The 13,585-nt window shown below is 36.3% G+C and overlaps 2 protein-coding genes across 2 annotated transcripts; both read left to right on the top strand.

The window, feature by feature from the left end:
- The first annotated feature begins 11,481 nt into the window (after positions 1-11,481).
- Positions 11,482-11,922, top strand: LOC131689696 (cytochrome c oxidase assembly factor 4 homolog, mitochondrial). The gene is made up of 2 exons (XM_058974949.1): positions 11,482-11,620; positions 11,787-11,922. Exons 1-2 carry the CDS (start codon positions 11,546-11,548, stop codon positions 11,895-11,897), a joined length of 186 nt encoding a protein of 61 aa, XP_058830932.1. The 5' UTR covers positions 11,482-11,545; the 3' UTR covers positions 11,898-11,922.
- LOC131689695 (peptidyl-tRNA hydrolase 2, mitochondrial) lies at positions 11,908-12,356 on the top strand. Its single transcript, XM_058974948.1, has one exon. It carries the CDS (start codon positions 11,908-11,910, stop codon positions 12,298-12,300), a length of 393 nt encoding a protein of 130 aa, XP_058830931.1. The 3' UTR covers positions 12,301-12,356.
- The last annotated feature ends 1,229 nt before the right edge of the window (positions 12,357-13,585 follow it).

Raw genomic sequence — 13,585 nt, 5'->3', positions numbered from 1 at the left:
TGAATATTCTCAAGGCCCATTCCCCTAAGAGCACCGAGTCTATGAACTCCGTGTACTGTAAGATACATTATCAATAGCTTACTTCACTATGGATTAAGTAATACTTTTTTATTACCATGCCCAGTTCTTCGTCAGAACATAAATTGCGCTCGAGAAAACGCGCCATTTCATACATTTGTTCATCCGTCATGATCACTATAACATCTGACCACAGAACAAGTGTGTTTTTTCCAGTTTGGCGCGTTGTCGTTCACTGAAATTTCTGTACCGATTGTACACGTCCTTCAGTTCAGATCTGGATATTTTTTTAAAATATCGATTACCGAGATATGTTTTAAGTCCCTAGAATGGTATCAAGGTTCAAATTAGTATATTGTGATTGTTGCACACAAAACATTACTTTTTAACGACATGCACTGCCTCTCGTTCCGGAAGTAGATCAGCCAGTTGCTCCATTATTTTAGAGCATTGTTCTATTCCTGTATCTTTGCTTGCCTTATGTCTCGAGCTTGTCGGCAGTTCTATTACATTTTCGATCTTGTTCTGATTTTGAATTGGCTTATCGCACAAAATATTTAATCTCCTTGCCTTACTGCGCCTAATACTACTTCCAGAAGCTCGCCGTTTTTTGTCGCTTTTAATTTGCATTTTTGTTACCTGTACTTTTATTAGTGTGTTAAGTAAGCAATTTACAAATTTATTGTAGCAAGTCATGCACATTTTTGTTTTGTAATTGTCGTATTCCACATAGTCCTTTAGTCGTGTTTTAACGCCTTGGCGGGATTCGCGGAAAAATGCGTGAAACTTTTCTTTCATTGCAAACATTAAATTTGTACCAATATCCAATGCAATGCTATTAGGGTACACAAATCTCTCCGCGTTCGTGTATCGTTTCAGTTTGCAGAATGTGTAGTTATTATCCATTACTTCCCAATCTTCCTGTGGTATTATCAGTTGTTTTCTGCATTTTTCTTCTATTTTGGACAAAGCAAATCCTATGACGTACACTAGGGCATTCATTTCACTTAGATCAGGAGTATTGGTACATTTAATAATTAATGGGTCGAAATTGTGCTTAGTGGTAATCTCCAGTGGGTCTATTTCCATGTCTGGATCATCATCTACATCATCGCTTACCAGATTGGGTACGTTTTGGGGTAAACAATTCGAGATATCCGCATTTAGCATTCGTTCCACGCAACTGTACTTTATTGCTGCGGAGAATTGAAGTGCAGTTGGTGTATCATTGCAGACGCATGATCGTCGTACTCTGGCAAATTCGTTCTCCAACGCATCTTGACATACTTTATTCACACTCAAAGATAACAATGAGTGGTCAGTATCAAGAGTTTCCCACAAAACGCGCAATGCTTTGATATTATGTAGATATCCTTTAAGACATGGAGGTTTTCTTTGGATTGAATACAGTAACTCATCAGCTTCTGTAGCGGCCTGAAAGTGTTAAAATGGAAATATTTGTTTTTTTTAGCAAAAATTGTTGTTTTTTCGGTTAAATGTTTTCATTTATGCTGTGACTTACTGTCGCAGGATCAAACGATGTGCTTGGAACAAAGACTATTCGTTCTAAAATATCGATAGTAGTCTCCAGAAATGCCCAATGCTTAGTGTTATTTCCGATAGCAGCATGCAGTGGCTATAGTAAACAAGTAAAAATTCATTGAATATATTTATATTAACAGATAAAATATACTTGCCTTTACAGCATCATATCTAAAACGTGAATTGAAAACATCAAACAATGAGTCCATTAATTCTAGAAACTGCTGTGTGTATAGATTCCTGAGGTAGTTGGTCTAGGCTAGCATAAAATCTTAATGCCTTCGCAGTCGTTCTGCTCATCGTTCGGGTAGCTGTGCTTACATGCATCTTGGCGAATGTATTTAGAGTTATTGCTTTTTTTGGTAAACCTGCAACGCGTGGAACGTTCTCGCTGTCCTTGTAATATAGGTCTCGTATATACTCGAATGATATTATCTTATCATTTAGAAGGATGTTCTTTGTGAATAAATTATTTCTCATTGATTTCAGCAAGTGTAGGTTATCGTAAAACAACACAACTGGAATTGAATCAACTAAGAAGAATTGCTGATCAGTTGATATTCCCAATTGCTCGGCCGTTTTAACGTTTGTTGTATGTTGATCCATGATCAGAACTTCCGGATAGTAACCAGACAATCGCAATATTTGTACGGCTTGAGTAATAATATCTTTTTGCTTCGAACTCCCGAGCGTGTTGTAGGCAAAGAAAACGCCAATTACCTACAAGCAGAACGATTTAAAATTGCGTCGAATAGTGGCGTTTCTTAGAACCTTAGCAAAGATAATAAAACCAATATACATGCACTCAATTGATTAAGTAACTAAACACTCAAGTGAATATTCTGGTTGGATTTTCCAGGTTTCACTGTAACGATAAAAACCCTCCGGAAGCCGCGCAAATCGCCCACTGAACGAGCAGCCGCTGGTGCGCTAAGACGATTACGCTAGATTTTTAGAGCAGGCGACTTCCGGAAGGCTTTTTGTGTAAAAATGTCAAGAAAGTTGAATTTACGTAAAGGCATAGGCATTTCATCACATCGAACTTATAGTATTTTTATAGTACATTTTTCAGTGAAATGAACAAGCATTTTTTCATAAAAATATATTAATAATTGGCGGAGTTATTCCTTTTTCCCTGAAACCCTTTTTTAATTAAGAGGTTGCGGTGATCACGATTGAAGACCAATAGATCAACTAAAATTCCAAAACTCACAAAATTCAATTAGTATATGAGTATTCCTCGTACCTTAACGATTGGTTGAATAAATAAAAAAATTTCCCGCGTTCAGGAACATTTTTCTTCAATAATCGCTGTTTTAAGCTATAAAAAATGTAAAATTCTCATCCGCAAAACAAAAATTCATGCATAAAAAAGGAATCGTTAAGGTGCGAGAAAAATTAATTATGATCAATTGAAAAAAATGAAGAAAATCGGTTGAGTAGCTTTTCGGCAATCGAGATAATCGAGTTTAAAATTTCAAGTTACCGCTGCTCTTGGTAGACGAATCGCGCTTGGAAGCGCTGTAACTTACAATCTATTTCTCGGATAAAAATTTGGGAAAATATTCTCAAGGAGTTGTACTTTCAGACAAAGTAATTTTTCGATATTTTGAAAAATAAAAGTAAATTAAGTAAATAAATAATCTATTACCATCCTAATATGGTCTAACGAAGAACTACCCCATTTAATGATTCATTTGCCTATTAAAACCTGCTAGATAAGAAGCGAGCAACACTATTTTATCAGTTACTCTTCCTTCGAAAAAAAGCATTGCACATTAATGAGTAACAGTATCATTGCAAATAGGGCACCTGCGCCAAGAGAAAATATTCGTTCTCTATATAATGCAAAATAATATAGGTAAAACAATTTAAAATAAGGTAGCAATAGTTACAGGCACCGATTATACGGAAAACTCACTTGTTTGTAATTTCCATAGATGCTTCTAACCATTAATGTAATGGCTTCAGTAGCTAGCATAAAAGGAGAATTTTCCTCGCACTCCTTCCTCGGCCCGATTGCTTGCATCCATCGTTTAGCCCTGAAAATTGTGAAAAACTCATTTAGCCTTTTGATGTGCACTTTTAGTATAAGTAATGCTTACCCGATTTCATCTTTGGGGAACCGGTGCAGTGTAATTCCGGTTATCCCTGCACGCGAATCACACCCTATTACACAGCACGTCCTCATTTTAGAATTTTTTTTCACAAATTTGACACAAACATACCGTAACTAAGAAAAGCACACTTTGATCACATAGCGTGGCCAGATTCATTTTTTTCTACAACACTGACTTGTCAACGCCAAACAGAAGAATTGGGTTGTGTAATTTGATTAATCACTGAGCCAAAAAATGGAGACCCTTTTGTATGGGACCTTGGCGTATTTAATTTGTATTTGGTATAAGTAAAACGAAGTGATATTCACGTGCAATTTATTTGTAAATTTTAGTATATCAATGGTGTGTCTTATGATGTTCATGTGCTTTTCACACATTGTTCGCATGAATTCCATTTGAAAATCATATTTTCCACGCTTGAATGGGTATTCAAATGGAAACCGTATGCATTTCATGTGTTTGTGGATTGAAATAATTTCACAGATTTCCACATGATGTTAATGTGTTTAGTTTTTCTTATAAGACGACGTGCCAATCGGCTTCTTATCTTCAACATTCTTCTTTTCGCACATTTTCACCCTGCTGAAATCTTCCGAACAGTGTAACTATTTTTATAAATGAAAATGGAATCTTGTTAATTTATTTTCTGCCGGCAATATTTTGTATCTTGGATCCACTATATTGATAAAGGGCACCGTTTTTCCATGTCATTGCTGTTTAGTAAGGTTTGATGAAGCCATTTTCTGAAAAAAATTAGATCATGGTGTGGTTTCTGTCTTATTTTTGCTATAGTTAATCAACTACGTATACGGTAAATGCATGATAAATACTTACTTAACTTTGCCCCACAATTTCTGTTCAATTTAGTCATTTCTACTTTTTTAACGATAACAATTGAATTTGTCAAAAGTAATGACAATCTTTTCCTATAAATATACACACTAAACCAGCCAAAAGTTGTTCAGTAATTTCTTTTGACGACTTGAACAGTAAAGTGATATTCTTACGGAGCTATCAACAAATTGCTTAAAAAATTGCGATAAAGTTTTAATTTTTTTGCGTTTTTCAGTAATTTTTTAAATAATTTGCTGAAACCCGCAATATTTTTCACTGAATTTATCAGCACTTCGGTTTTTTCGGCACATAAACATTATCCAGTAAAATACTGACTGATTGCTCGGCAAATTTGTACCAACATTACCGAACCTTGTCAAAAACTTACAAAACAGGTACAGCAAATCATCTGTCAAGTCGCGATTTTCAGAGGAAACTGCTGACAGACCAGTATTTTTTGACATTTGGAGAGAACGGATTGCGGAGAGTTCGGTAACCGAATTGTTTTACTGAATTGATTACCGAACGGTTTGCTGTTCAAAATCCCAGCAAAATTTTACTGTACACAGTAGTTCAAATTAAGTGTGTAGCAACACTTCCACACATCATTTCGCTATCCCTGCAGTAACATTGCAACTGTGCAAAAAGCTAGAATCAACCAATCAGGAGCTGGACCATGCAGACGTAAAATTGGAACAAAAAATCCTCCCCACCCTATTGTCACGTCTTGTCCTAGCTTCTAACTACTTAGTCATAGTAGAAGAAACCATTTCCAATTAAAATTAAAATTTACCATCAATTATTTTCAAATTACTAGAAATTGCATGAAACTACTATGCGGGTCGAAGAAACACTCATGGTGGTTTTCATTATCTTACGTATTTGACTTAATCTTTAATGCATGGTTGAAATAACTGCTAACATTTTCAATTTTAATGTGCTTCTGGCTTCGATTTGCTACAGTTCTGCTGTCTTCTATCAGTTTTACTACTAGCATGGTAATAGTAATAGAATTCACCAGTTTTGACGTAGGACTACGTCTTTGTTTTCGATATAGGGGTGCACGTTGCAAATTCTACAAAAATGGTATGTAACGAAAAGTGGTCCAATTTTAAACGCATATAATTCAGCCATCTCACGATAAATTTTCAAATTTTTTGCGCATATCGCCCTGAAATAGTTCTAAGAATAGATTCCAATAGATAAACCCAAATATTTTTGATATCATGGCATTAAAAATTTAAATAATGAACAACCTAGTCAAAATATCGCGCATTTACACACAGAAGATAGCGCTTCCCTAGTCCAGCACGACAGATTTGTGTACCTAGCGCGCTACGCTTCTATGAATGACGTCATCATCTACTATTTAAACGGACGGATTTCGCCAGTGCAGCTCAGTTGCCTGTTGAGCGGCAGATGAAGCAGGTCACTGCGTTGTGTGTTTTCACAGCCAGTGTAGCTGAGTTAGAAGTCCGTTACACTGCCTGTGGAGGTACGCTACCCAATGAATGCGACTGTGCTTGCCGTTCAAACACTATGCTATCTTTTGTGTTGTGCTCGTTTCCAGCACACTTTTATGTATAATTATTCGTACACAAAATAGTTGTACATGGAGCTCATTTGCAAACACGGTTAACATAGTGTCGTGGTATTAGTAGTCTAGTTCATTTCCCCTTCACGTGATTCATTTCCACTCAGCCTATAGTATTTTGATTCTACTAATAGGTACATAATACAAAGCCTATTTATGAATGAATACACTGCCACTTGAAAAACCGTTGCAAAAACGCATCTTGTCCATATATAGAATTGTTTTCGATTCTTGTATATTTATAGTTTCGATATATGATTAAGACCACTGCATTCGCTATATGGGTCATTCCACGCGAAGTGATCAAAGAAAGATGCAAACTTGAAATCGACTTTCACGGATTTGAACAAAATTTGGAGTAATTGTTCATCTAGGGCCAATATATAAAAACCCAAATTTTTGTGTCAATTGAACCACCCCTCGGGTCATGGGAGCACCCCCCGTTTTGGCAAATTGCCAAAACCCTTGATTTTCTTTTGATCATATCTCCGGTTCTATTTACTCTAGAATCAAACCACAAGATGGCTTTTGAAGAAAATTGTTCAAGGAGTCTATAAAAAATATTATTTTTTGCCGACAGTGGTGCCAACTATGCAATTTTTTCAGTCAAATATTAAAAGTTAATTTTTCTCTCAATACGTATATTTTAATTTTGAAAATTTTAATGCCATCGCGTTCCTCAGACATTTTTACATAAAAAACACTTATCGTCCCAATATAATATGAGCGCATCCTGAGATATACCGTTTTGAAGGGAAAAACTCCGATTTTCTCATATAAAAATCCATTTTTATTGGCCAAAATTGAGAAAATTTTCAAACTGTCATAAAAATCGACCCTGATCTGCTAGAAGCAAACCAAATCCGTAGTTTTTCATCATTTCTCGTCTACTTCACGAAAAATTATGTTTGAACTCAGAATACTCAAGTTGGTTTTTTAGTGTTGTGCGCTTGCGATTTTATATGGAAAATTGCGGTTTTTTCTCTTCAAAACGGTGTATCTCAGGATGCGTTCATATTATATTGGGATGATAAGTGTTTTTTATGTAAAAATGTCTGAGGAACGCGATGGCATTAAAATTTTCAAAATTAAAATATACGTATTTTGAGAAAAATTAACTTTTAATATTTAGCTGAAAAAATTGCATAGTTGGCAACACTGTCGGCAAAAAATAATATTTTTTATAGACTCCTTGAACAATTTTCTTCAAAAGCCATCTTATGGTTTGATTCTAGAGTAAATAGAAACGGAGATATGATCAAAAGAAAATCAAGGGTTTTGGCAATTTGCCAAAACGGGGGGTGCTCTCATGACCCGAGGGGTGGTTCAATTGACACAAAAATTTGGGTTTTTATATATTGGCCCTAGATGAACAATTTCTCTAAATTTTGTTCAAATCCGTGGAGGTCGATTACACGTGCCTTGATCACTTCGCATGGAATGACCCATATTTGTATGCGTACTTTAGGAAAGTTACAATAATGGCAAAATATAACTAGACCAAGCATTCTAGTCTATACATGAAATGTGATTATATTGTCTAAAATTTGATTTTTCTTCACTGATCCGGGCTTTTTACCACACACAATCGAAAGGTTTTTACAAGCTAATCTTATGCTATAAAGATTTAGTTCCAGATATTAGTTCGGTCACAGTGTTCTGTTCTTTCTTCAGATCTTCTTAAATAAGTTCAATCGGATTCGATCACCTACTACAAATGAAATGATCTGATAACCAAGAAGGTTTGGTTAAATATGAAATACTCGATGTTGATTGGTTGTGATTAAACCATACGTAAGAAATATATTTGATTTATTATTACTATAAATATACTAAGAAAATAAATATTTTATATTAGGTAGTATAGTCCTACGTCTACAGTTCCTGCAACCCCCTTGTAGTTTTTTCAACTGAACACGGCTTACTTTAAAAATTAATGGGAACATGGTGATTTGTTCAATACTGATCATTAGGGTGGCACGAGGATGTATGAAAAAAATTGAATAATGCAGAACCAAGTTAGAAAAAATCGTAATTGTTCAACGAACTCCTACGCTAAATCTGAATCAAATCTATTGGAGCATGTTTTAGCACAAACCATTCCAAGTTTGTATGGAGTTTACTATGAGAAAATAATACGTTTTCATTAAATTCAGAAATATGCCGCTGAAAAATATATTGCATGCTACATTCTATAGATTCAGTCAAGTAGAACAACTTCTTCTAAAGACAGTTCATAGCTTTGACAACTGGTTCATGAGTTATTGCAAAATCAAACTTTCGTTACTCTGAAAGTTATGAAAATAGTGCTATATCTGGCTACCCGGCACGCTGAACCTTCAATCAAGTGAACCTTGACGTATTTATTGTGATCACCAGTTATACCGTTGGTGTAAAACGGAAATATAGTCCAGATGGTATCATCCGCAACATGTGATCTAAAGGACTTGGGATCGAATTGTAACAGAATTGTTTTTATTTATTTTTTTAATATACGTTGAGTAAATTAAAATTGAAACGAGACTGAAGCGGGAAAGATTCCCGTTATTTTGAAGCTCAACTATTGTTCAACACATCGCTGTGGAACTGAAACTGGAACTGCTATGGAGTGCCCCGTAAACTGAAGGTAGGTTAATTGAGTATGTCGGTCAATATCTATTACTATACACCAGCAAGAGTGTCTCCGGCAATGAAGCACAATTTGATTTTAACCAAAACTTTTGAACGAATCATCCAGGGATTAAGATTGGAGTAGCAACGTAAATATAACGTTAGAACATAACATTGCTAAAATAAAATAACACGTCCGAAATAACGGTAACCATCTCCTTTATTACTTTATTTGAAACTAACAATTCTACATAATATCGTTCCCGCTTTACAGACAGCAAAAAATAATTCAAATATTAAAGAATTAAAAATCGAACTCATGTCCTTCAGATTGTCTATTTATGACGCTCGCATCTGAACTATTAAACCGCCTATGTTGATAGCTACCTAATTCGGTTTGATTGAAGTCAAATCATCCAGCCAGAGCATCCAGATAAATTCAATTTTCACAAACGATGTAGACACTTAAGTATTGTATAAAGAATAACTTTTGAACCAGACGTCGTAACCTATTATACTCTTCGGGGAAGTTGTACGCGGTACACGTAACTACAGAAATTGTCATAGCATATATTTTTAGAAATCACAGGAACGTGTCTACGAAATATTAAATAATGCTTTTCGCTTATCCATGTGAAATCATATACAAAACTTTAAACCATTTGTGCTAAAACATTTTGCATGGTTGAATTAGGTCGTATAGCGAATAGTTTTAGATCTGTTCTACTGAATTCTAAAATTTGTGCCACCCTACTGATCATGTGCCCGCCATGTTTTTGAGTAAAATTTGTTTCTACGCGGGAATATATGCTAGCCAGTTTGTTTCTCAAAGTTGTTCAGAAACGAATCGCAATTTATCATTGGTAAGTATAATAATGATTAAAAAAGATCCTAATGAAATTTTCTGATGAACTGTCTATTACTAATTTCATGTTTTAGGTCACTATATTTTACAATTCCGTACCCGAAACACTGGTATGAAAAAGTTCTCAATAATTTTTTAAGCAATTTTTTTACGTGATTATTAGACCTTTTTCACTTGGTGGTGTAACTGTGAGAATATGGTTCACGATTTTTACAAACGCATTTTTAGTGTAATAAAAGAAATAGTAGAGAATAAATAAAACATTTCAAATTTAATTTAAAAAATACTCATATTCCTCATCCTATGCCGTATCTACTATAGTCGTGATTCGCTGGTTCTTCGTTTCTAACTTTGCTTACATAGGCTCTCATTCTGGTTCACATATTGCTCACAAGCTTTCTCATTCTGGCTCACACTGGTTCAAAGTGACGTTTCATAGCTGGATCAATTTGACACTCGTTTTTTTCCTATCCGCATGTCCCGTCCCAGGTTGGGCCACACCTCTGTCCAACTAACGAATTTAATTAGTCAGTCCGACTGACAGATGTCAAAAACTCTCCAAAGGAGAAAATGAGTTATCTGTTGGATTATATTCTGTATCACCACTGAATCACAATGAACAAATAAGATTACCAGGTTTGTTATGAAAATACCGAAAAAAAATACCAAAACATGGTTGTCCCATCCATAAGGCTCAATGAGAATGTAAATCTTCAATAGTGTTTTTTCTCGGCTTGCTGTTTTTCAAGTTCTTCAATCCCACCGCCTGATTTTATTTCGTTTGTACGGAAACCACAATTTTCGCAAACCATTACCATAACAACCTCCTTGAAGTGCGGAATATTGGTCAGTTTCATCAAATACAAATTTGTATTTGGTTTCATATTGATCTCACAAGTCGCCGAACATTCCGGACAAGTTGTCTTAAATTGCAGTACTTCTTCGTGGAATTCCTCTAGCGGCCATGAACCTTCCATTGTCGGTTTCATTATTTTGTCGTCTTCTTCTGGAATGGTTTCTGGCCGTTTAGAATTGGACAAACATGCCTCCGTCTCTGTTATCTCAACATGTGTGAACTAAAGACGCTGAATCCCTCTGCATAAAGACTCGCCATCTCTATCTTATTCTTCTTATTTATCTGTAAGTGTCATTCCAATCGAGCACGAGACTTGTCAAAAGCCCTCAATCCGAAGAAAATCGCTTCGAATCCTTCTGGAATAAGGGCCACCCGGATAGAATTTTACAATAGCATTTACCCTACAAACAATCATAAAACAATAAATATTATAGTTATTACTGTTTCAACATTGTTCGATGCCAAGCTCTCACAGTAGATTTACAATAAAATTAATAATTAATAAACAATAAATTTCACTGTTCAGCAAAAAACTGATAAAGTGCATTCACATTAAATTTTACTGTTTTCGAGAAAACAATGTATGGAAAAAAATGGTTTTTTTTAAGATACATAACCACACCCTTTTTCACTGTAAAAGTGCATTTTACATTACTGTATTTACTGTAAAAACGTTAAAGTTTATTGTTTTTGTATTGTAGCATAACACTAAAACTTACTGTAAATTATTGTAAAATTACTGTACTGTCACAGTGAAAATCATTGGTTTTGTTACAGTACATTTCTATTCGGGCATTGACAGGTCTCGTGCTCGATTGGAATGACACTGACAGATAAATGGTAATCAAACGATTGACGTGTCGAGTCTTTATCCAGAGGGATTCAGCGTCGTTAGCGTGAACACTCCCAGCGCGTGCTTCTGAAATTTCTTTCCATTTTGGCCAAATCTTTTCTTTGCGTGCAGATTTCCTTGACAGTGGTGGAATTTATTGGGCGTGGTGAAAATCTGAGGCTGCTGTGTTTACTTGGTTTACTTCATAGTCATGCCGTAATAAAACATTTTTTGTGTAAAATATACTGTTACTGTTTAAGAAAATAAATGTATCATGAGTGATATTGAAGATCCAGTGGAGCAGATGCTGAAACGAACAGGTTGTATCAACCTTCATTATAAAGTACAGGTAATTTCAGTTAATTAGAATCGACTGAGTCGTTTGCTAGTGTAGATCTAAATAAAAATATACTATGTAATTAGATACCCATTGAAGGCTCAATGAAGAATTCGAATTCTTTTATTTCGAGAAAGGTTCCAAAGCCTTCGTAATTGTAATTTGTTTTCCTTTCCAGGAGTGCATTGCTGAAACCGGCGACTGGCGCAAGTGTCAGGCAGTAGTGAAAGAGTTCAAAACTTGCATGCAAGACTACACGGAAAGACAACGGCAGAAATACGAAAAGTAATGCTAGCCAAATGAATTTCCTTAGAAAGCTGGTATCGTCCGCCGGTGGAGGTTCTATGAAAATGGTTCTAGTCGTACGTTCAGATTTAGGGTTAAGCAAGGGCAAAGTTGCCTCCCAATGCGCACACGCTGCCATCATGTGCTATATCCGTTCGGCCAACCTCAACAAGCAGAAACTCCAGAGGTGGTTGCTGCAAGGTCAACCGAAAATCGTAGTTAAAATAGAGGATTTAGCGCAACTGGAACATATTGCAGCGCTGGCTCGAGAGAGTGGTGTTGTAGCGGAAATCGTCAGAGATGCTGGCAGGACACAGGTTCGGAGTGGAACGGAGACAGTGCTAGGACTGGGTCCAGATGCTAGTGAACTGATCGACACGTTAGTTGGGCGTTTGAAGTTATTATAGATGCCCGCTTAGAAATAATGCGTTGAAATAGTCTATTTGATAGTACATGCGATAAACATATAAATATAAAAAAATGAAAATGGTTCTTTTTTCTTTGAAAGGCCTACTAAATTATATCTTGTTGAATTTGTCGGTGTTAAGTCAGATCGGACTAAGTCGCAAAAACTTAAAAAATGAGATAATGGTAGCACCGGATAAAGAATTTCTTTAGTTACATTCGACATTATGCCAGATTAAAAATGTTGAAATAAGAAAGAATTAATTTAAATGTAAAGTATGCTGCGATCCTAACTTTAAACTCGTTTTTCTTGAAATCAATCCAATGTCACTTATTTCGGTCTGACTTAACACCGACCAATTGAAAATGAACTAAATGAAAAGATAAAATGTACTAAATGAAAAGAATGTTCGAAGAATTTTCTACTCCCTTTCTCCAAGCAATCATTGCGATGTGGATTGATTTGCTGAACTAACTCATTTGCTTCGAGAACACAAGTTGTATTACGCTTTTGGATTGAACGTTCGTCTGGTGTTAAGTATGTGCAGATACTAATGAGCCGAAGTACCGTCTTTACGGAATGTTCTAGCGGAACCATCGTTGCACAGTCTTACATCCAGCTTAGCCAGGGCTCCCAACAAGCTGTAACCTCTTACGTTGGTCAGCCTGCTACCCTAATCCACGGCCCAAGAGTCAATTGGCGCGTCCAGCATCCGATTGTACTGTTCTGGTGTCCACAGTGGGATAGCATAATAGCTACATACCAATAAGCGGTTGATCCTGGCGATCACGAAGCCTTCGTGTATGTTTCGTGTGTGTATGTTACACGATACGGCTCTGCAATAATTGCAACGTCGCACTTCGTTTCTGTTGTTGACTGCAACAACAGTTGCTGTGCAATGATTGAGATTAACCCTCCGGAAGTCACGCTTATGGTCCACTGAACGAGCAGCCGCTGGTGCCCTAAGACGATTTCGCAAGATTTTCAGAGCGGCGTGCACTCAGTGCACTAGCGGGACTGCCGGAAGGTTAAGCTGGTTTATATCCATCATTGTTGCCCTGCTTTTGCCTTTTCGTACACAGGGCCCTTGCGGCCGCCCGACGTGCGGTCGTTTCCTTCCTGAATGCGCCTCGTTTTAACAACATGCTCTCCTAACTGCTTCAGCTCTGGGTCCTCTTTCACTTTCTTTAGAAGAGCGGCTTACGACGTCTTATCGCTCGCTTCGATGATCAGTGCATCGCTCTTGTACCTCTCCCGAGGAGGCTTACGATTTTCTTGCTTCTCTT

The sequence above is a fragment of the Topomyia yanbarensis genome, chromosome 3, assembly GCF_030247195.1.
Source record: "Topomyia yanbarensis strain Yona2022 chromosome 3, ASM3024719v1, whole genome shotgun sequence".
In the NCBI taxonomy this organism is placed as follows: domain Eukaryota; kingdom Metazoa; phylum Arthropoda; class Insecta; order Diptera; family Culicidae; genus Topomyia; species Topomyia yanbarensis.
This window is presented reverse-complemented; position numbering and strand designations above follow the sequence as displayed.